The sequence below is a fragment of the Anas platyrhynchos genome, chromosome 8, assembly GCF_047663525.1.
Source record: "Anas platyrhynchos isolate ZD024472 breed Pekin duck chromosome 8, IASCAAS_PekinDuck_T2T, whole genome shotgun sequence".
NCBI classification, from domain to species: domain Eukaryota; kingdom Metazoa; phylum Chordata; class Aves; order Anseriformes; family Anatidae; genus Anas; species Anas platyrhynchos.
The window spans coordinates 22,282,575-22,306,567 of NC_092594.1; the positions used below are offsets into that span (position 1 = coordinate 22,282,575).

At 38.3% G+C, this 23,993-nt stretch overlaps 1 protein-coding gene across 5 annotated transcripts in view; it reads right to left on the minus strand.

Annotated features, from left to right (window-relative positions):
• The window catches only part of HMCN1 (hemicentin 1), a 194,479-nt gene that overhangs the window by 52,221 nt on the left and 118,265 nt on the right, over nt 1-23,993 (minus strand). For all 5 annotated transcript variants that reach the window (XR_011810836.1, XM_027462404.3, XM_027462405.2 and 2 more), the window contains exons 46-59: nt 22,922-23,089; nt 19,587-19,700; nt 15,970-16,056; nt 15,371-15,562; nt 14,456-14,629; nt 13,126-13,239; nt 11,637-11,782; nt 9,527-9,677; nt 8,585-8,788; nt 6,363-6,476; nt 5,363-5,550; nt 4,373-4,469; nt 1,221-1,382; nt 32-145 (exon numbers count right to left, since the gene is read on the minus strand). Coding sequence is in view for 4 of the 5 variants with exons in the window: in XM_027462404.3 (XP_027318205.1) it covers nt 32-145; nt 1,221-1,382; nt 4,373-4,469; nt 5,363-5,550; nt 6,363-6,476; nt 8,585-8,788; nt 9,527-9,677; nt 11,637-11,782; nt 13,126-13,239; nt 14,456-14,629; nt 15,371-15,562; nt 15,970-16,056; nt 19,587-19,700; nt 22,922-23,089 (2,025 nt within the window). In the remaining variant the exon portion in view is untranslated. The remainder of the gene's footprint in view (nt 1-31; nt 146-1,220; nt 1,383-4,372; nt 4,470-5,362; nt 5,551-6,362; nt 6,477-8,584; nt 8,789-9,526; nt 9,678-11,636; nt 11,783-13,125; nt 13,240-14,455; nt 14,630-15,370; nt 15,563-15,969; nt 16,057-19,586; nt 19,701-22,921; nt 23,090-23,993) is intronic.

The following is a 23,993-nucleotide window of genomic DNA, read 5'->3' on the forward strand; positions in this document are numbered from 1 at the left end:
TCTTAGGAAAATAGTAAAACTAAAACCAAACCAAGGACAGTTAGGAAGCTCCTCTTCTGACTTTCCCCAGCTTGGTTTCTGGCAACACAAGTATATTCACCATCATCTGATAGTTTGGCTCGAGGAATCTGCAGAGTCCGAGCACCTGAAGTAAAAAGAGAAGTGTTCATATTTATTCTGTGGTTATGGTATCAATTTCAAATACGACAACAGAACTGACAACAGATTGTGTCCAACAGACTGGTCCAACATAGGCACCAAATTAGCCTCAGATTTAAAAATGTACACAATTGCCATTGTTTTTTAAGCTTCATTAATCCATAAAAAAATCAAAGAAGAAAATTTAGGGTCTTTTACTGGTGCTGTTAACTGTAAGTTTGGACCACTGACACACCTTTAAGGACTCTTTATTTCATAGTTGCTAAACCCTCTCTGCTAACTTAACTATGCTCTTTTCCCCAAGCTCTGTCACTATCTGATCCTTTACTCCCTATATATCAATTGTCTCCATTTGTGAAGCTACTGTCTGCACCTGGATTACTAAACTGCACATATGCCTCTGCTGCCTTTAAGCAAGTTCCGTGTCTGCACTTTAGTCCATGCTGTTAACACAGCCCCCAGCCAAGTAATAGCTGTAGAACAGGACTGAGCACCACAGCAAGGGATCTAGATATTCTGGACTGAACATAAGCAGGAGTAGAAATGACACACTCACTCATCTAATTTAGTGAGGAACTTTGAATGAGTAAGGAGATAGCAGATACAAGGATTTCTTCCTAAGAATTCAGCAGTCACAAAGGGTTCACCCTGTTTCCCATGGAATTAATAGGAAGGTTGTTAATTTTTGCCATCTAAGCCAGCAGAACTAATCCCAGCCTCCATCACTACTTCTGATCATTTATTTGCAAGGCGAATCAAAGTGCCTCAACTTTAATCGATAACTCTATCAGAGGACCTCTGTTTTACGTGACTTGCCCGACAGTCTTTTTCACACAGTTTATTTCAGTGCTTTCAGTCAGAGCTAGTTCTCCTTAGAAGAGAACCCATCCAATAGCCAAGACATTATTAAATGCTTTAAAAACACAATAGGCCAAGTGTCTTGTCTACTCACTGGAATAATACTAAGAATATACTAGCTCCATAAATGGCTGTCACCCTTATTAATACAAAACAGACAGAAGTCCAGTACAAAGGCTGTATAAATAGCTGAGATTCCTCACCAGGCACAATAAAAGTGTTAGCATTCAAACTGATAGGTTTTCCATTCTTGAGCCAGCTGAGATCAGGAGGTGGAAAGCCAGTGACCTCACAAGTCAGAGAGATGAAATTATTCACCACCACGGTCAAATTCTCAGGATTAGTACCAACAACATTTGGAGGAACTGCAGAGAGAAATACATCAATAGTATCTTTCACAGCATCAGCAAACAATATTCTGCAAGATGCTGATCTACTAAAATAAAGCTGAATTGCTGAGCTTTGCCAAAGGGCAAAGTTGCAAAAATCTTTCACACTTTGTGAATGGATCCTCTGCTTTTTGGATGTATCTGGAAACAATTTCATCTATAATTCTTCTCTGCTTGGAATTTGGGAAAGTTCAGTGACCTCTAAAAGATCTTACAATTCCTGATCAAAGTATTATGAATTTTAAAAGAATGTATTCACAGAATGTTTGTTACATAAGGCAGGGCAAATTTTACTTTGTCAGGATATCTAAGAGGGCTAAGCAACATTTCTTGCTGATATAGTATTTTTCCTGTTCTTACTGAAATATACTATTTTCCCGTTATAGAGAACCAGAGTACTTTTTTAAACCAGACAAACCTGTTGTGTAATAATGAGCTAAGCAGTTTAAAATTCTGACACACATGCATTGCTCATAGGGGTGCATTTTTAAGCTTTCAAGTCCCACTGCTGTTAAAGAGAAGACTATTTAGACATTTGACCTTTTTACAATAACTATTTAAAAATAAATAACTGTAAATCTTTTCCTTGTAATAAACCCCAAGTTTTAGTTTCCACGTTTTTGCAGTGTGGATACATGAAACACTTAAGAGGAAAGCAAAAGCATGTTCTTGGCTCAAACGGGTGGAAAAGTCATTCCAAAGTACACATGGAATCCTCTTCTTCAAAGACAGAAGTGTTAAAGTATTTTGGATCATACCCACCAGAAATACTCCAGCTGCTTTCTGTCACTTGAATGACACAAAGCAGTCATTAAGCCAAGTTTATTGCTCCTCTGTGGCACAACAGAAAGAAGAGGAGTCGATGGAAATGGGAGAGTTCATTCCATATTTTTCAGCATGGAATATCTGAGGGTTATTTCCCTAATAATGAGTATAAAACAGTTCACTAAAATTAATGGAGAATTCGGATCTGATGACATTTTATAGATATTTATATTTATTTCCTTTTACAGTTACTTTCCCACAGATGTGATTACTGGCAGTGCAAGACAGTGGACAATTAAATAAAAAGGGCCAAATCTAAGTTATCTTTTAATGAATTTTGCTTAAACTGCATTTCAAATTCTGCAGGCTTCTACTGTGTAAGCAAAGCACTCATAAATGCACCACCGCAGGTAATGCACATATACAAAAGTATTTTTATGTGCATAAAGATGCAGTAATGGGCTCAATTTTAGCATTCAGTGTAAAAAATGGCCTGTTTATTGTTTGTTAGAGACAGGGATTTTTAAAAGTGGATGCTTATTTATTTTCAGGATTGTTAAGGTTTAATTTTATTTTTAAGGTTTAATTTTATTTTTAAGGTTTTATTACTCATCTTGGAGGTAAGAATTTTTCAACTTATTAAAGATAAGTTGGTACACTTTAATTTTACAAAAGCAATGATGTTAAAAACAAAAATAGTAGAAAAATAACCTTTTTTTTTTTTTTTTTTCTGATGCTGGGAAAACAAAGATCATGCTGCTTAACGATAATACACTTCCATCAGTGCTTCACCTTGGGTAGTCCTTTCTTAACAGCATTAGTCTAATTTTTCACATGAAATTACATTCAAAGATTAATAGCCGCAAATTAGTAATATTGCTGAGCTAGAAATCAAAGAAGCTTCATACAAATATTTACTTTAAAATGACACTATTAGACTACGGTCATTATAAACAAATATTTTAAAGACAAGAAATTTAAGTTAGAATACAAATGTCAAGAAATTAAATTTAAAAACAAAGCTCAAGCATCAGGAAATCTGGTTAGATTCCACTGAAAGAAAAGAACCTCTCAGAGAATAGGGGCAAATTCTTTCCATGATAACACTATTTTTTGGCCAATTGAATCACTGAATTGAAAAAAGCACTATAATTTGTTTCATTTATAATGTAAATTTGCTGCAAGATTTTTTTCTTTTGTACGTTATAACCTAAATCATCAGATGTTTCGGATTACAGGACTACACTCAAATAAGACAGAGAAGACTGCACTTGCCTTCTATCTAGTGTGTAACTGTAAGATTAGCTAGCTAACAAGGATATGAGAAATGATCCTTATCATATGTAGAAAACTCCAGAGGCTGGAATGGATGATCTTTAAAGTCCATTCCAACTCAAAACATCCTGTGATTCTACGTCTCTAAACTATATTGTGAAAGCAAATAAAAAATTTAGTTGCCAGTATTCCTTGGTAGGTTTCAAAATGCAATTGTGCTGCTGACTTTGGGGGAGTAATGCTTATTTCATCTTCAGTTTGGAATAGAGAGGTTAAAGTGGTGGGATGAAGAGTGAGCCGAAATAAAAGGGGAAGTTATGGTTAACTCTGAAATGTTAATTAGAATGAACATGATCTTCTGAACTTATCAGAAAAGTTTAGGAAGGTGGTAGAGAAACATTTTTTAAAATAATGAAAAATGTTTTAATTTCTTGATTATATTTGTTTTAGACCTGTGACACCAAAGGCACAAATTTATTTTAACCTTGCTCTAACTCAACAGCAATAAAAAAGAATATAAAGGAATCTTAAAAGAGGAAACAGGAGAATACATAAGGTTTTACAATGCTTCATCTCTTTGGTTTATGTTTCTAATCATAACTTTCTTGAAAAATGCTTTTCTTAAACAAATCAAAACAGGCTGTTATTTAACCTGTTTGTAATTCTTAATCATAGGGCTTAGTAACACCTACATGATGTACACACACAATAACAATTTCTACCTATAAAGATGGGGTAGCAAAAGCAATGTACTGCCAAGGTACTACAAACTTGTATTTAATTTCTAGTACATGAGAATTTCCATTACATGCAATATGGTGACTTAAACACATAAAGCTAAGAATGTACCTAAATGCTCTGCTAAAACATTCAAATTGAACTAACATTTGGAAAAAAAATACATCAAATTATGGATTTATACTTACCATGAACATTTAGGTTAAAATACTTCTTGGCACTTCCAGCTATGTTTTCCACAACACAGACATACCTGCCAGTATCTGTTATTTGGGCATTCGAAATCTAAGAGAAAGAAGACTGTTGTTGAGACAATATATATAAGACAACATTGTCAGAACATCAAGTTTTGGGTTCTCCCCAGAGACCCCAAGGGTCTTTGGGGCTTACAAGTCTACAGGTTTGTTTGATTTGTATTTTTTGGCTAATGCCTTTGTAGTGTTATGAAGAAGTCTACCTGAAAACTGATGATACTTTCACTGATGCTACTCCTTTCAGAATCTCTTCTGCAAAACTGTGAATCTCAAACCTCCAGAAAGGTCACTGTAGTACCTTTCCCATTAAGTTCATTCAAAATTAATAACAAAAATAATATTCACAAAATAATTTAAATAAAAATCTTAATATTCCATATGGCTTTTACATTTTATATTATATTCCTAGATCATGCTATGAAAACAGAGAGAATTAAGCTCAGCTTTTTAACTGTTTTAACAGTTTGATTCAATTTCATCTACTGATAGGAAGGGAGCAGTTCTTCAGAATACATTTGTAAAAAACAGTAAATTTTACAATAATTAAACACCATTAGTTTAGCACAATTGTTAATTAGTTTAACATGTGTTAATTGTTTAACACAATTAAACTCTCAGATAAAGATGGCAGCACTATGTTGTTCTCCACAAAAACCAATGCTATTTTAAACCAAGTGATTTCATTGTTGTGGTTCACAGCATGACACCACAAACAGTTGGGTCAGTACAACTGAGGGAGCTACAGAGGAATGGGAATAAGCAGCTGAGGGACAGAGACAAGGGAAAGAAACTCTTTAGGTTTTCAGCACCTCGTAAAAAAACATCCATAATCACATACTCAACAAATCTGAACAGATTTGTCTTTACAGGTGATTTTTGTTTCTGATGCTAAAAGAGTTCTCTATGTTCTTCACTTAGAGCTACCTGTAGTCTTCTTCCATTGGATAAAAATGTGGGTTTGTCATCTTCTGCCAGAAGGTGGCCATCCTTCTGCCAGGTAATACTTGGAGAAGGGCTGCCACTTGCGACACAGTCCATCACTGCAACCTTGTTCACAAGTACCGTCACTTCTTCAGGCAGATCACCATCAGCTCCACTGATGGATGGTGGTACTAGAAAAGAGCAAAACATATAAGAATACTGTGACTTAGCATGTTACAGAGGTATTTTTCTTAAGATGTCAGAGAATGGGTTTGCAGAAGGAAACAGTGAAATCTTCAGTGACTACAGTGAAAGATAATAAAATCCCAAGAATAGTTCAGCTCAAAAGAAACCGTATAATTCAAGGGACTGCAGGAGAGCTACATTTATTCACAGCAACCATAAAGAGGAGGGAAAACTCATTTTCCAGCCAATCTGTTAAGTTCTTTGCTGCCAGAACAAAGCAGGATTTCCAAGGCAGGCCGTTCTTCCTAACAATACCTCAGTGCTTTCAGTGATAGATATAGAAATAGAAATAAAGGCAAAAACCTTGATTACATCAAGGGGCAATACAAGCAACATACAAATAGTACACAAGATTTTTGTGCAATATCTGTAAATCCATCATACAAAATGGACTCTACAGGCATTCAATGGTGGATCTGAATCATCAATTCCCTTCTGACTTTGGGAGTTTTGCAGATATTTGAGAAAATCATGATGAAAATCAGGGGAGAAAAAAGTCTAGAACAAGTCAGATTTTTGAAATGGAAACTGGATAGAAAATAAGAGATACCAAGATAAAACCAGGACTTCTACATACACTTTTCTTTACAGTGAAGTGAAGCATGCTTGGCCTAATATAATTGAGTTCCTGTAACAATAACCGAAAGACATCCAGAACTAACAATATGACCAATGTCTTCATCTAATTCTATATATTTCTACAAAACTCTAGAAACTTGTATAAATATATTAAAAAAAGAAAAGCAGAAAAGCTCACAGAGCACGCGGACATCGTAATGAATGGAATCCTCCCCAGCTTCATTTACTGCCACACACATGTATCTCCCTGCATCTTCAGCCTGTACCCGTGGAATCTGTAACACTCGGCCTCCTGGAAGATAAATCCATTTAAGATTTAAATGTAAAATCGAGCCATTTCCATCACTTCCACACCACATTTCACTAGAGACTTGAGCAGGCAAAATTATGAATGGTCAGCATTTGTTCTGAATTATAAGTAACTAAAGACTTTTATTTCCGAGCTACTTTCTGTACTGGCAGATACTTTAAATTCAGGAATGTTCATACTGATATGTTAGAAAAGAGTAATTAATTCCACAGGAAAGAATAATGTTCTTCAGTAACTCACAGCCAGATGTTATCTCTAGCACTGTGCTTCTTCACAGATGCTACCCAAAATCATCCTCTGCACAGAAAGACCTTCCTTTTTGTACTCAGCATTATTATAACATGGAATTATGTCACAGAATGGCTCAGGTTGGAAGGAACCTTAAAGATCATCTTGTTTTAACCCCCCTGCCATGGGCAGGGATACCACACACTAGATCAGGTTGCTCAAAGCCCTATCCAGCCTGGCCATAAACACCTTCAGGGATGGGGCATCCACAGCCTCTCTGGTCAACCTGTTCCAGTGCCTCACCACCCTCTGACTGAAGAATTTCCTACTAACATCTCATCTAAATCTCCCCTCTTTCAGTTTAAAACCATTCCCCCTTGTCCTGTCATTATCTGCCCAAGCAAAAAGTCAATCTCCATCTTTTTCATAAGCCCACTTCAAGTACTGAAAAGCTGCAATGAGGTCACCCCAGAGCCTTCTCTTCTCTGGGCCGAACATCCCCAGCTCTCTCAACCTTTCTTTATAGGAGAGCTGCTCCATCCTCTGAGCATCCTCGTTGCCTCCTCTGGACTCACTTTAACAGCCCCACATCCTTCTTGTGCTGGGGGCTCCAGACCTGGATGCAGGACTCCAGGTGGGGCCTCACAAGGGCAGAGCAGAGGGGCACAGTCACCTCCCTCAACCTGCTGGTCACACCTCTGTTGGTGCAGCCCAGGATACAGTTGCCCTTCGGTCAGTCTTCCCTCGTCAACTGATGCAGTCACTCCATCAGAGAAGGCCACCAGACTGGTCAGGCATGATTTGCCCTTGGTGAAGTCATGCTGGCTGTTCCGGATCACCTCCTCATCCTCCATGTGCCTTGACACTGCTTCCAGGAGAATCTGTTCCATGATCTTCACAGACACAGAGGTGAAGCTCAGTGGTCTTTCTTTCTACCCTTTTTACAATCAGAAGTGATTTTTCTAGTCACCAGGGACTTCCCCTGACTGCCAGGACTTTTCAAACAGGATGGAGAGAGGCTTGGCAACTCCATCAGTCAATTCTCTCAGAACCCTGGGATGCATGTCATTGGGCTCCATGGACATTGTTCATTTTCATCAGGTGGTCTAGAACCTGCTCTTTGCTCATGGTGGGAGGGACTTTGATCCCCCAGCTCATGCCTAGAGGTTCAGGGAAACAAGAGACATGGGAAGCCTGACTGGCAAGGAAGACTGAGGCAAAGAAGGTGTTGAGTACCTTCTCCATGTCTTTTGTTACCAGTTCTCCCTTCTCTTTTATCAGAGGGTGTACACTCTCCTTGTCCTTTCTTTTCTGGCCAATGTACCTATAGAATTCCTTCTTGTTTTTTGCATCTCTTGCCAAGTTCAGGTCCATCTGTGCCTTGGCTTTCCTGATCCCATACCTGCACATCCAGACAGCACCCCTGTACTCTTCCCAGGCCACATGTCCCTGCTTCCAACTATTAGCTCCTCTCTCTCTTTTGCCTAAGTAGAAGCTCATGGTGATTTTGCTACTGTAATATTTCCAAGTCTCTGTCCCTGGTTGAGAGGCTTTTCTACTTTAATTGTAATTTTGTCAAAGCAAAACATATTAAGGAAATAAATTAGAAATACATCAGAAATACAACATATTATTGTATTTCATTTTTCAACAGTGCTCACATCCTCACCATTTCTGCATTTTAAATGAAAAACGGTAACAGTTTGCTTAAAACTGATCACTGGAAAGAAATTTCTCCAGTCAAGAAAGCCTGAAAGGAAAATTAATGCAATGTTTTCAAGGAGAAAAGTTACTACAAGCATTTGTATGGTAGTACCAAACACTACTTCTTAAGGTCCTAGTTGAAGTATTTTAATACTCACCAGGTAATATTAGTACTTTATCACTAGAGCTCAGAAGATAGCCATCTTTATACCACGTAAGAACTGGAGGAGGAACAGCATTGGTCTCACAGTACAGAGATAGGGGATTGTTGACAATCACATCTTTATTTTCTCCACCTCTTCCTGTATCCACCATGTTACCAGTTTCCCATCCTCTATAAGGCTTTTGGAAACTAGGAGGAACTATGTTTGAGAAGGAAAAAAAGATAATTTTACAGTGGAAACAACTAGTTATGAAGTCAAGAGATACAAAAGATACTGTAATTGTTAAATAGAAGTAAGTAAAATTAAGTTTATTAAATTAATCCCATTTAGATTAGCCAGGATAATTCTAGTTCTTTTCAACAGAACAAGCAATTGACCAATCTACTGAATGGAGGCTAATAAATAACAATGTAAGAGGACCTGATAACAAGACACAGAGGGTATTGATTAACAATAATTATTAAAATAGCAAACTACCTGCTTTTAATCAAATTCTAATTTTGTTTAAAATTTCAGAAATGACTAATGAATGTCTTGTATTTACACAACGTGTAGGCCAACTGGGTGCTTATGCCTGGAGCCTCCAAGTACTACCTGACACAATTAATAAAATACAACCTCTCAGTTTAAAAGCTAAACTAAAACTTTTTCATGTAAGGCAGAGGAAGATCAGATCTATGACAGCATTTCACTGATTTTACATACACTCCATGTCACAACATGTGAAAGAAAGAAGAATCAAGTACCGTATTTCTTAAAGATGAACTAAATATACATGCAATAGAAACCACACAGAACACAAAGAGTTTTACAACAGACCAAGAAGGGCTAAAGGATACAAAAATTATAAAGAATTCCAACATTCCAGAACATAAATAAAGAGGCTCAGACTACCAAAAAAAAAAATAGGAATTTTATTATTTGAATTCTGTTTACCTTGTATATTTACATCAAATTCCACTTCATCTTCTCCAGCAATATTGGATGCCAAACAAGTGTAACGACCAGTGTCTGATACTTGACCCTCTTTAATCTGCAGAAAATGGCCACTGGCTTGGATAACGACATGATCATCTGGTTTAAGAGGCTGTAATGTATTTTTAACATGTTAATTAATAATATGGAAATCATAAATTAGGAATAGCCCTATCTGTGGTAGCAGTATGACATCATCTCTCTTGGTCAAATTATGATTGTTGCAAAATCCTTCCTAAGGCAGTATACTGGGAATAAGAACTTTTTTTTTTTTTTTTTTTTTTTTTTTTAAGTATTTCCTCTGTTTTGATAACACTGACAACCAAACATTCTTCAATCTTTGGTTATGCTGTCAGCAAGGCCCACTTTCAATCCATGCAAGGGAAGCAGTTGCTTACGACGCCGCTTGGGGTGCAGTCCTGAGCCAGGTGCTCCTGGGCTGGCATCCCTGGCCATAGGTGGTACAGGGGAAGGAAAGCTTTGCCTGACAGTAGCAAGCCCAGCTCTCCTCCTTCATTCCCTCAGCCCAAAAGCTGTTCCTCCTGGAGTAACTCTACTCAAGCCCCAAGCCCTTAACACTGGAGACAGTTTTCTTTTCATCTTTGTCAGACACTGTGTATATACACCTTTCTAATCTTGGTAGCTGGTCTCCCAAGGGGATGTTGTTTTACATCACACCTAACCCTGTCTGCTAGCTGCTGCTGAAAGGAGCAATGCCACCCTCGTCTGCCAAGTGCTCTTATGGCATCTGATTAAAGCAGGGTGACTCAACCCCTGAAGTCACTGGACAAGCTGATGAGCTGATGGAAAACCTACACATAGAAAAGAGTTTTCTGTAAGTTTTACAACCTGATCTAACTCACCCTACAGACACAACCACTACAATCTGCTGCCCAGCAAAGACATGGTGTGAACATAAAACTGATGCAGTAGACATACACAGGATTAGATGTTACTGTACCTACAAGTTACGTCACACATGACAACACAGACTACAGCAATATAACCTACATCTCAATAACAAAAATGGAACACATTAGGGAGTCACCTAGTTCATGGCCTTCAATTCAGTCCACAGATATGAATGGAAGCCATTTTCCTGAGGGCATAGCAAGAAAAAGCTGTTGGATGTCAGTGCTCTGTCAATGGCACCAAGCTGCTTATAACCACTATCCTCCTTTGGGGCCCTTTCAATTCTCATTGGCAATATAATCAGTACGCCCAGGAGGGCCTAGAATTACAGCATATGCTCAAAGCAAGCAGAGTGTATACACAGTCTCTCCTGTGACTTCAGGTTGTTTCTGCATGCTCCTTAAATCCAGCAAGAGCTGGTCCAGTTGCAGAGATGCAGCAGTCTGCCACATATATGCCCTGCCAACAACAGCTAAAGCAAGAGCTGTTATGTTTTCCTTCCTTACACAAGAGTTGCACTGTTTCTTTGTTATTTATAGCAACTCCCAATAGGCTACATATCAGTACGATTCTGTGGCATCACCCTTTAAAACTGCTTCTCCTCCAGACAGATGCTGCTGCGAAGGCTGCGTGTGGCAGGAACCATGCCTCATTCCCCCTCGCAGAGGATCCAGATGCTTTTGTGGCTTTGCACACTCTGCCAGAACCAAGTGGGAGGCTCTCTGCAACTTCTGCAAGGGCAGCAATTAGAGGAACCAAGCATGGGGCCATTCTGCACCAAGGCCTTTGGGGAATACAAATGATGGCAAAGCAACATGTGGTAATACCACGGGATGCTACTTCTAGGTAGAGCCCTCCCTCTTTAAAGCACAGGCCAGCAGTAGGCCCTGGGAACCCCATGGCTGATGTCTCAGTTGTACTGCCGGGCACCCACAAAGAAACGAGGGGCAATTTGCAAAGATCTGACCAGCAGCAAGCATCCTAACAGACTCGAGGGGTGATTCTGCCAGCAGGAGACAGGGGAAGATGACTTCCTACTGACTTTAGCAGTGCAAGCGAGCGTGCTGCGCTACATAAATGTTCATTAGTAGTGATAACGAATATGCAGTTGTTTCTGTAGGAAATCCACCTATTAGAAGGAATTGAAGTAGTCACTGACCTGTCCATCCTTGTACCAGCTGATCGAAGCAGCAGGAATGGCATGCGCTTCACACTCCAGGGTAAGGCTGTGGTTTACTTTGATCTTCACTTCTTTAGGGGAGAGACCCATCCCTGAGCTATCACCCTTGTTAATGGTGGGTGGAACTGCACAAAAACAAAGGGAGTGAGAGAGACCTTCCTGAGATACTGTCTTATGCAGAATTTCAAAACTAGCTGGACAAAGGGAAAACCCAGACAATAACCCTGGGAAAACCAAGTGCATTCCCCATATAATCTGGCTCTTTCCCACAGCTCAGTTAATATAGTTCAGCCGTATTCAATATTTGTAGACATGCAAACCTACTATAGCCTTACCTAGCTACAGCACTTTATTAATGCATTTGGCTTAAATTCTACAAAGTTCAGTGTACTGCAGTCATTAAAAAGCATTTTAATGGAAACCAATATTCTCAGAACCATATGTTAGAACCAAAGTCCACACTCAGAGTAACTGGATAAAACTCAAAATTTCCATTCAATTGAAACCCCAATGTTGCAAAATCTTGTTTCCTTCTGAATCAGAATGAAAACAGAACATTTCAAAATTCTTAAACAACCCCCCAGCCTGGTCTCATAATACCTCTGAAATTCTTTTAAATGCTTTCAAGAATTTATTTTTTTTTCTTCAATGTGATATCTTAAACTCTCCCTAATGCTTACAGTACCATAATAGCTGACAGTTGCAATGGCAGTGGTGGGGGGCCGGGCCGGGGGTGCTATATAGTCATACTTCAATTATGAACTCTCTTCTCATTATTCCTAGTCCAATGGGGCCTTATTGTGTAATTACACTTTGTGTAATTAAAATAACAACATGGTTACTGTGACGGAGCAAACCAAACTCCAATTCAGACTGAAAGGTTAGCAAATTAAAAAAGAGAGAGAGATGAGAAACTATGCTTGACTGAGCCCATAATGAAGAGTTCGAGCATTAAAATAGAATATTAGGCACAGATGCCCAAAGGACAATGTGTTGACAGGAAAGCTTGAATGGGAAAGCTTTTGTGCATACGGTCTTTTACAGGAAGATATAAAAATAGTATCCTCCTGTTTTACCTTAGTCAAGAAAGTTTTCCATTAGATGTTAGAACTCCCCTCCTTTTTTTCTAAAAGAGTTTCAGTACTCATGAGATTCTCTGCTCACATCTATTGTACTGCATTTGCCTGATTTTAAAATCACGACCAAAAGTATTTCAAAAGAAACTGAAGTTCATCATTTCTTAAATGTCTTCCCCTTGGTGGTACAAAGATTCTTGGCCCTACACCAGCACTTGTAAAGGATGCAACAGCAAACTTTTCCAGTACCTTTCAAGAAATGACATGAGCTAATGCAGATGTTTGGTAAACAAAACCACTAACAGAAATCCCTTTGTGCACCAGGGTAGGTAACACTGAAAAAAATGGAAGAATGCAAACAAAAAAAAATTATATTGGAAGCATCTCCTTACTGTAGACTTTCACTTCATAGTGTTTCAAAGTTTCTCCAGCCTCATTTGTGGCTATGCAGGTGTATCTCCCAGCATTGTCCTCCTGTGCACTTAGAATCTGCAGGGTCCGACCACCTGCCAAAAAAGGTCATTCCTTAATAGGGTCTAAATTATATTTTTTCTTTCTGATTATTTAAACAATTTCTGCAGCATATTTTCAATCCTTTGGTCTCGATTCTACCCTTAGATGAGCTTGAGAAACTGAATATTTACCACCATGTATACCCTGCAATAAATGAGTGTATAATTCGCAGCAGTGCTTTGGATCACAACACCTGTTAGTTGGAAAAATCTTGGAAAATCTGTTAACATAGTTTTTTATTAGAAATTTCTTGAAGATAGTTAGAAAGAAGTGACTTAGGATTCTGCACTTCATTCACAGAAAATGGAAAAGTAGGCATTACCACTGAAACTAAGCAAAACGAGAATATCCAACATAAATTAGTAGATGTGAGCCTCTGAACTGCATTTCATTTTCAGTGCAGTATTTCACATGAAATAGGCCCCCAACTCTCTCTCCACAGAATGGATAGAAGCAACAGCTACAATGTGAAATGAAATTTAAATATGAATGAATCAGTCGGATTTAAGACTTCAGGTGGCCTTTACAACTTTGATATCCATCAATTTCCTTCCCATACTGTCTTGTTTATGATTTATATTGTCTGCATTCTCAGAGATTAGTCACTGTTTAATTTGGCTACAACTCTTTCCAGACTCTATTCCTAAGGATTGTCCCCCCATGTAATAATTCACTTCCTCGCTGTCAATATCAAGACTCATTCCTTCTACGAACAGCTGCAGCTAATAATGCTAAAGTACTGGTTCATGTACATTACTTCAGTGTTACAAGTAAAGCCTTTTCCTGTTTTCAACCTCCATAGATGTTTTAGGTAACAGTTACTCCACAAATTAGAAATTGCAAACTACTAAATGCATAGAAAAATGACACCTCATTCTTATCACTAGCTTTGTTGTTTTTCACTCTCCATCAAGTTCATTCCCACACTTAATTTCAAGATACTTCCATTCATTAGTAACTCCAATTAACTTGTTTGCTACCATTTAGCTCTATGGAACAAAAGGATAAATACTTGAACACAAATAAAATACACATAATTAGTCAGTTGGTTGTGAAGCACTTAAAAATAATAGAATTGCCAGTACTAAAATGGTACAAATATTGCACTTCACATAAATATACTTGATTTATTAAAAAAAAATGTAGCAGTAACCAAACAATAGAAGAGCAAAACATTATATTAGTTCTCAACAAGAACAAAAAATTTACCTGGCAAAATGCGGATATTTCTGTTTGATTCTAAAGGATTACCATCTTTCAGCCAGGTGACTGTAGCTGGAGGATAGGAATAAGCCTCACAAACCAGTGATGTTGGGCTGTTGAGGATAACAGTGATCTCTTCTGCATTGCCATAGCTGTCTGCACCCACAATGACTGGAGACACTAGGAGCAACAAAATCATCAAACAGAGAAACGACCGCTCTGAAAAGCCATTTTTGTGTTCAGTGTTCAGCCTCAGAATCTGGTTCCAGCCTCAAATAGCTGTGAGGCATTCCTACTAGGCATACTGAAAACCAGAACCAGACAGCATTCATTTGGTTTTATGTTTTGTACTGCAGTCAAAGGTCAGCCCCTGTTGGTGGAATCCATCCACCCTTAGATCTTGTCAAACACAGGTCAGCAGGATGCCAGCCACTTCTTGCACAGCAGCTGGCAGACTCGCTGCCTGATGATCCTGTGTGCAGCAAACTGGTAGGAGGTATGAGCCTAGGAAATGAGGATGTGGAAAACAAATTCACCATTGTTTGTATTTGGTTATGCAATAACTATTATGAAAAAAGCAAACTGCAGATGGTTTCAGCTTTTACAATAAGATTACGATCTGATACTCTTTCCTTGAATCACAGTAAGCCAACATACTGACTTGCTTATTCACCACAGATAAGGTCCTCTTACAGCTCTGCATTTTCTACCTCTATATTGTTTAAAGCATGGAACTGCTGTTTCTGTTGAACTACTGTCATTTATCAGTTACATAGCCATTAAACTTTAATCATAGCCAGGCAACTTAAACCTTGCTATAATTAAAAGACGACAAATTCCAATGTGATTATCTGTTTGTGTTTTTTTTTTTTTTTCTGAGATTAATATTTTTTTCTCTAAGAGCCAGCCCAGCTGTCTTACCAAGTACATTAAGACTGTAACTTTTGCTCTTATCTCCAGCTGTATTGGATGCAATACATGTGTATCTCCCCGTGTCAGTGACATGAGCATTGGTGATTTGCAGGAAACGCCCACTGGACAGAAACTTGTGATCTTCATCCTCAGCTAGAGGTCGCCCATCCTTTACCCAGGTGATCTGTGGTACAGGATTCCCTTAATGGAGTTAAGAGAATTGCAAATATTAGCTGTTGTATAGCCTCCAGGATATTCCAAGATTTCTGAGTAACAGAAAAATTTAATTTTGATGCCACCTTACAATATATTTGTTAGGAAGATGCTTTGGAATATATATTCTATAGTCTCTGAACATCCTGAAGTAATATATACCTCCTCTTAAATTCTACAGGACTTTAGAGAAGAAATACCACAGCACCTAACCTCTTGGTTACGTTTTATACTACCTTTAAACAAGGGGTGCTAGTCCTGCCACATGCACTAAGGTTAAATCTGAAATTTTAAAATTCCACTGAAAATTCCATTTAAAACACCCTGTTCAGAACCAGTGAAGATCAACACTATGAGATCAGATCAGTAAAGGTATAAATACTGTATATTTTTACCTATCACTTCACATGTCAGGGTAACACTGTGCTTCTCTTTCACTTTCATATCTTCCAGCTTATTTTCACCCACAATCCCTGGAGGCACTGGAATCAAATAAAGAGACAATACCAGCAGCTATTACTTACAAACAGTTTAAATATAGCAAAGACTTATTCAGGCCATGTGTGTCAGGATGTACTTCCCTTAATCACAGAAATCAATAAATGGCTCCGCTCTGACAAAAATAGCTCCAGATGAGAAACAGTGTAGAGCTACCCTGCCTGGACAACAGCTACACCTCTGTTCTGCACCCCTTAAACATACTGATTGATCCATGACAAGGACAAGAGAGGGCCATAGGCTGAGTATACCACCTCACTTTTTTCACAGCGAAAGAGAGTCAGGGTGCTGAGGCATATTCCCCACATTTCTGAGTATGGTTATTAGGGCAACATGGATGAACACTTGAGTTACTAATAAGGCCAGGTTTGATTGTATACACCACTAAGTTTTAAAAGTTTGCAAACAAATTGCTTCACTCACATTAAGCAGCAAATGATTCATTTGCTCAAACAATGTGCTTAAGTTTAAGAGTTATTTTCCAACATTAATTGAAAGCATCCATCTAGAAGTCTAGGGAAAGAACAGATTTAAAACAAAACAACAACAAAAGCAGTTGGACAGAAAAAAAGCTTGCTTGTTCACATAATATGTTTTTTTTTTTTTTTTTTTTTTTTTTACAAGCACACAAAGCAATACAATAGATTGCCAACAAGTAGGTGCTCTGTAAAGGCACAAAAGTGTTTTATGCAATTACAGCTGCTGGAGAGGCAGCTGAACAAATTACACATCTTGCTATGGTACAAATCATGTTTCTCTGGGGAAATAAAAGATAAAGCCATACCATTAAAAATACCTATCCATATCCTGAATAGCTTATTCTGTACAAGAAACTTGTACTGCGTGACTGACTACTTGATGACGTGTTTCCAACTAATCCTGGTCAACAGGACCACAGAGACTAACACGTTACTGGATGAGGGAGGCCAAGCTGTCAATGTGTTGGTGAGGAGGCTCTCAGGCCCACAAACTTCCAGAGCACTGATGAACTGCTTCGTTCAAAGTAGAGGTATTTGTAGATCCAGGATAAAAGAAAATGGCATTAGAAATCAAAGTAGGCATGGAGTATTACATATTTAAAAGGAGGCCTGCAATTATAAGAAAGCATCCCAATCTTTAAGAGATTTGGGGAAATTTTATAACAAAAATGCTGGACTAGGGAGCCAGATACTCCTCTTTAATAATCCTATAAAATGCAAACTTTCAGCCAATATGGAAGGTCTAAAAAAAGAGGAAGTAAAATATATTCAACAGCTTATTTGTGACCTACCAGTAAGTTGGAATTGAAAGTTTTATTAAAATAACAACCACGATAATATGCAGAATTCACTGTTAAAAGAGAAAAATAGTACAATACATGTGATCTTCCATACTAATGAAGAGTGCAAACTAGAGTAAGGGAAAATGAAAAGTTAAAAGAGATTCGAATTTCAGTTAAAAGAGATTTCGAATTTGAAGCAGCAAAAATGCTGCTTCAGCACATTGAGAAGTTGGTTTCTGAACACGACACATGGCAAGATGAGGGTTAGCAGAATTTAGTATGCAGGAAGATGTGGCTGGTACTGGCAATTTTACCCCCTTGTGGTACAGGTATGATGACATATGATATGTGTCCTAGTGTTCAAATATGACAAGACAAAGATGCATCAACTGGAGGAATTAGATGGGATAAAATATAACCTATGATTATACAGGTCAGGACATAAGTCTGGCCAGAAGTTAGTATGCATAAACAGAGCAACTCATCACTTTGGCCCCAAAATAACACAGTAAGATGTCAACACATTTCAGAACTAAGACAAAGCCACACCAAATGTTTTGCAAATATGTAAGTATTAGGCTTGTTACACCAAGTTCTCCATGCAATCTGGCTTGCCTGTTGCATCTCCTACACCAATTTAGAGAAACACCAGGATGTCTCTGTATGGTTCCTATTTACAGTGAGCTGGTGAATAGTCTGTGTCACCATCAGACCACATTCCTGTAACTTTCCTCTAGAAGGACAAAGAAATTACTGGGGGGAGGGAAGAAGAGACTGAACAAAGGAATTTTCCACTCAGCCCACTTGAAATCAGCTTCACTGAGCATTTGTCTTCAAGGCAAACAAAGCCTATGCAAGAGAGATTCCCAGAAGCATCATGAACACCCTGCTACTAACACCTTCCAAAGAAAACAGTAAAACAATGAATGCTTTTCAGTGTTTATACATCTCTTCCATTCTACCAGACTTACACTTCCATGAGCTCATCAAATAAACATGAACTGACATGAAAATAAGTTATCATTTACAGACTGAATATGCGTAAGTCAGCTGAAGGCAAGGGAAACTGATAGCACTCAAGAGCTTAAGGCACTTGGAAACTTAAGGCAATTTATATACAGTAATGCTGCAAGACAACTTCCATCAGGCCTGCTAATCATTGATATAAATAATAAATAGCTACTCAACCATAAAGCAGGAAGTGGGAGGGGAATTAAGTAATGTGACACAAATTCACATTATGAGTTCCAAACAGCCATTAATAAGCCTGCTGTGCTTGTATAATATGCTAGCAGGGTCACCCACTACTACCACACTTAGCTATTTGCTTTACAATACCAAAAGCTCCAAGAATTGAAAATTTCTGCTGGATCAGAGATCTGGTTTTCAAAATTGATTCCATCTCCAGTGTTTAATCTCCCTGTAGGCCCTGGCTTTGCATTCACATCTTTGTTGCAACAGATTATCATCATGCAAGTCAGCGATACACATTACACCCAGTGCTGATTTTAATTCATGAGCATCATCATACAGGGCTGCACTCTTCCGCCTTCAAGTATTAGGTGCAACAGACAGAACAAGAACAGTTTACATGGTTTTCTGAGGCTGTAGGTTTTTTTCAACTTTAAAACAGCTTAAATTCAGGCTGGTGACAAAGGAAACAGTGCTACTTCCCCAACCACTCATTCTTGTCATCTTCCTTTCACCAGCACTGGCATTTACAGGCTATGTGGTGAACAAGCAGGGAACTGACCTGGCTGAAAACTAACCAGACCAGGAAAAAACAACCTCCCCACTTTTCCAGATCACCTATAATCTGATTCACATTGTTCATCCTATTCAAGGCACAGAGAAGCTATGAGCAACAAGCAACTGAAGGGAGGGTGGGAATCAGGCTGTAAGCATCCCCCCAACTTCCATGATACTGAAATAACAACGTAACTGAAGCCAGAGGTACGTCGACACAGATCCTTTTCAGAAAAGGACCAACAAACCACAAAATCTAAGTAACTGCCAGTTATTCTAAATTATGCCTGAAGAATCCTAGTTTTTAAAAACTAAGAACACAGCAAATTCACATGTAAAAGCAATTTCTCTTTAACACCTGATTTTCCAACCATGTTATCAGATGCTTCTTTCTTTCCCCTAAGGACATTTATTTTGGCATAATGATTTTTTAAATACCAGCAAAATATACAGTATAGCCCCGTATCTTTTCTTCTTCTATTGTAACAGAAATTATCATGTACCTACCTAGAACAGAAAGGTCAAAATCCTTCCTCGCTTCTCCTGCAGCATTGGTCACTACACAAGTATACTGCCCTTCATTTGATACAGTTGTGTGTGTCAAACGGAGTGTTCTACCCCCTGAGAATGAAAAAAATGTAGAATTATTAAAGTTCTACTCCAACCAACCTGCTCCCAAATTGTTAGCTCCAATTTCTTATGTTTTACTTAAATTTACAGGAGTACTTTCCTCTTTTTAATGTGCTTATTTTTGTTATACAAGGAATAACGTAAACTGACCTTACTCCTACTCCCATAACTGCTGTGTCCCTGTGCAGCTCCTCAGCTTCCCAGTATTTTTAGACCCATGCTTTCCATTGATTATAATACTCTTCCTATCCAGTAATTGCCAAATTACCCTGACACATCCCTTCTCCCTCCATTCCCACACCTTTTTTTTTTTCTTCAATCAATTGTTTTCTGGAAGAAATCAACAGATCAAATTAAAATCACTGAAAACTTGCAGAGAAAGAGCATGCAGAGAAAATGCAACCTGCTCTAGACAGGTCACAACCTATATACAAACACATCAGAGGTACAGCCCACTCGAAATTCATTGGTTCAGTGCGGACACTGGATGTATCAGGCACACTGTGTCTGCAATACGTAGGATTTGTGCACATTCCTTCTGTGCAGGAAATCGTGACAGAATAGTGTCTAAGACAGCAGGACTTTTGCTTACCTAAGTACTTTGCTGTACTGGAATCTACATGACTGTACGGGAAAAATAATAAAGCAGAGAGAGAAAGAGACAGAGTGATGTACACAGAAAAATAAGTCTATTTTTTATAAACACATGCATACACTTGTATGGTTGACCATAGGACCCCACTTCGACCTAGCAGCAAAACTTCTCATTGCATCCCTTTGGCAGAGGAACAGCAAAACGGGCATTGGTGACCATTTAAGTGTAAAAACAAATGTGGTGGCCATCCCTTACCCTTTTCCACTTTCTCATCAGCTGCTCTCACATTAACAATCATTACCACACAGAACACTACATCTAAACTGTTTGTCTGTGTATCTCTACTGGGTCTCATTACCAGGATGTATCCCACAAATTTATGTTCCTGGTCATGTGCTTTGAAGGAAGAAACTTAACCCGCTTGATGGATAGATTTCTTTCACTGAAGAAATCACACCTGCTGGACTGAGGAAGGCTCTGTTCTTGCAGTTTCATGTCACCCTGATCCCTTCTCTGACCCATACCCTGAACAAAGCTACGTAAGACTCAAAATGAAACAGACACCTGCCTGTAGGAGACTAACTTTCCATGATTTCACACACTTGCATACCCAGAGCTCCCGTGCTGAGACAGGATATGATTCTTAACATTCAGCTACAACTTAATAAAAACGTCTCTCCTTTCTAAAGCTAATATGAAGCTTAATGCATGGTCTGCAAAATGGCAGATGTGGTGGCATAGTGAAAACTTTTTTTTTTCCCCCTAAAGGAACTATATCAAGTATCTCCAAAAGGAAGCAGCAGCATAGTATCTGAATTAACAGACAGTTGCCAGCAGTGTGTCCACACATTTAAATCATCTACAATGCCAAGTATGTTTTCAATCAACAGAACTGAAATATTGCTTTGGCAGAGTATTTTACCTCTTAAATATTAGTCAGAGTTTTTGTTGTTGTTGTTTTTCTTACAGCTATACGAGCACAAAGGGAGTCTCAAATGCCATGTTGGTCACAGATCACTACCACAATATGTAGATTTCCAAAGAACTATATGAAAGCATGAAGTTTGCTGGAAAACAAAGCACTGAGTTCTGGCTTGCTTCCCCCCTCCCACTGCAGCTAACATTCAGAGACAATAAACATCTACTTGTGTCTCACCCTTCCTGACACTGCAGTCTGGGTGGTGATATTAGTGTGGGTGTAGAAATCAACAGAGTAGGAACAATCAAGCCCAGAAAACATTATTTTTGTTGATGGCAACTATGCACCAAAAGGAATGCACACTAATTCAGATACTGCATAATAATCAGACACCACCACCCCTTTTTCCATGTGCCATAATTAAAAATAGGAAAGAAGAAAACAGGGCTACATGCAACGTCAAAAGTTACACTGATGGAAAAAATGCCTGATAAATTCCAGCTTCAAATGCAGTCTTAGCTGAGCTTCTAGTTTCTTTACCTTTCTGATAGTTTTCTTATGTTCATGCTGTAGGATGCCTTGTCTTGCATGGTGGCTACGTTAGAATATTAGAAACTTTGTGAAAACTTACTTTCATGAGATTTCTGGTGGCAAACCCAAAATCAAAAGAAACATCTCTGTTGTTGTCTATATGTATCAGTTCTTAGTCAAAGGAACAGTCCACAAAGCTGATTTCCAGACACAAGAAGCCAAAGCAAAACATGTTGCCTGCTTGGTACACAACTTCCATTTTAATATCAAGGGTTGCTAACTCAATTTCCTATTGTAAACAAAAAAAAAAACACAACTGCTGCTGCTAGTCAAATACTCTCACTTCCCTACAGTATTGCAAGATGGTTTACAGAAACAAGTGCTAAGGCCTCTTATTTCACATGCGTCTGTCAATTGCTACTGTCATAAAAGGATGCTTGAAGTAGTTCTTTGTAGGTTATGCCAGCTTGAAAAATGAGACCCCAGTGAATTGGGTCTGTCATTCTGAACACCTGTCATACATTTCTCCAGATCCCTTGGGTTTCATACTATACTTGCTAATGAAATATTCTGTGCTGTCCTTGACTGATCATGCAACTCCAGCTTTTACAAAATGACATTCTGAAGGTCAGATTCAATTAGCTTCAGGGCTAGTAAGTATTTACATGCATTAATTGCTGAGGCTCATGAATAGATTTCCATTTGTTTTTATATACAGACACAGAGAAATGAAAGATGTATTTTGTTTATGGTCATCTGTATTCATCTGAGGGGAGAGGAAATGTCATATTATAGCTTTCTATGTATCAGCACTGACAAATACATCTATATCTGACGTATTTCTGGAAACACAGATACTGGACTGACATACAGCTAGGACTATGGCTTATTGCATGACAAAGACTGAACAGTTACCACACCTTTGACCCACGCATGTAAAGTTTGGTAACAACTTACACAGTTTACTTTAGCTATTTGATAGGCACTCCAGCATGATCTGATACAATTTACTGAATACCTTGGATAACAGTTTCTCTTCTCTCCATGTCTTTACACAATTATTAATGAAACTTTCTTCCATGTGAAATACCTACAGTACAGATTCAGAAGGCTCTTCACTCCGTTCCCTTTTTCAAAGATAACTACAGCTTTAAATATGTGCTGTACCTGAGAGGATGCGCACTGAGCTGTTCAAAGTGACAGGCCAGCCATTCTTGAGCCATGTTATTGATGGCAGGGGAATTCCCGAAGCTTCACAAACCAGAGAGATGGGATTCTTCTCCACAGTGCTGATGTTCTCAGGCACCTGCAGGTCACCAGCAATACTTGGGGGAACTACAGAATAAGAGAAAAGTTACTTCAAAACAAATCAAAAAGCTTTTGCTCTCAAAACATTCTGTCAACCAAATAATAATTCACTGAAGCTACGATAAACTTGGCAAGTGAGGATCAGTGCAAAACTGAGATTTATTACAATAATGACTTTTCTTTTTAAACGGTGCAGCTGCATGGAAAAATTAAAATTTAATTCTACCAGTACTATTACCTTTGTCTAATGTCTTAAGGCACCTAACGAGTAACAGGAGTTCTGTCCATTCTACATTAATTATAATTTCCAGTATCTAACAAAATAATATGGAAAATTCTAACATTGTCAAAAGTACATTTTTTTTCTACCTAATTTTTCTGTCTAAAGACACTTGAAAGCCTCTGTGATACAGTGGGATTCGCAGAGGAATATTGCAGCTAAACCCCTGTAATCTGATGTCCTGATTCAGTCGCATAGTAACTCCTGAAAGGAGTATCTCCCTTTCTTAGGGATAGAACTCCCTTTCTTTCTTGGTTTTATCCTTTTAAAACATAAATATTCAGAGTTATATGAGGCATTAAAAAACACTTGCAAAAAAACGTTCCATTCAAGTTACAGTGGCTGTACCATAGCATCATGCTATAATCCATTCCATCAAGTAATTTTTAGTAATTTTTAAGTAAAATTACAGCAATGAATTATAGTTGGAGGTACCATCTTAAATTCTTCTGAGAGTAAAAAACAAGAGAACTTGTCTGTTAGATACTTGGAATACTGTCTATATTCATGACTGTCTTCTGGTAGAGGCCACATGTAAGGTGTTCTTGGTTAAACCTTAACTTCCATCTCCCAAAACAGAACCCAACAGAATATTTCCTACCATGAATCTCATCCTAATATCATATGAAATTGTACTGTATCTTGCTTTTC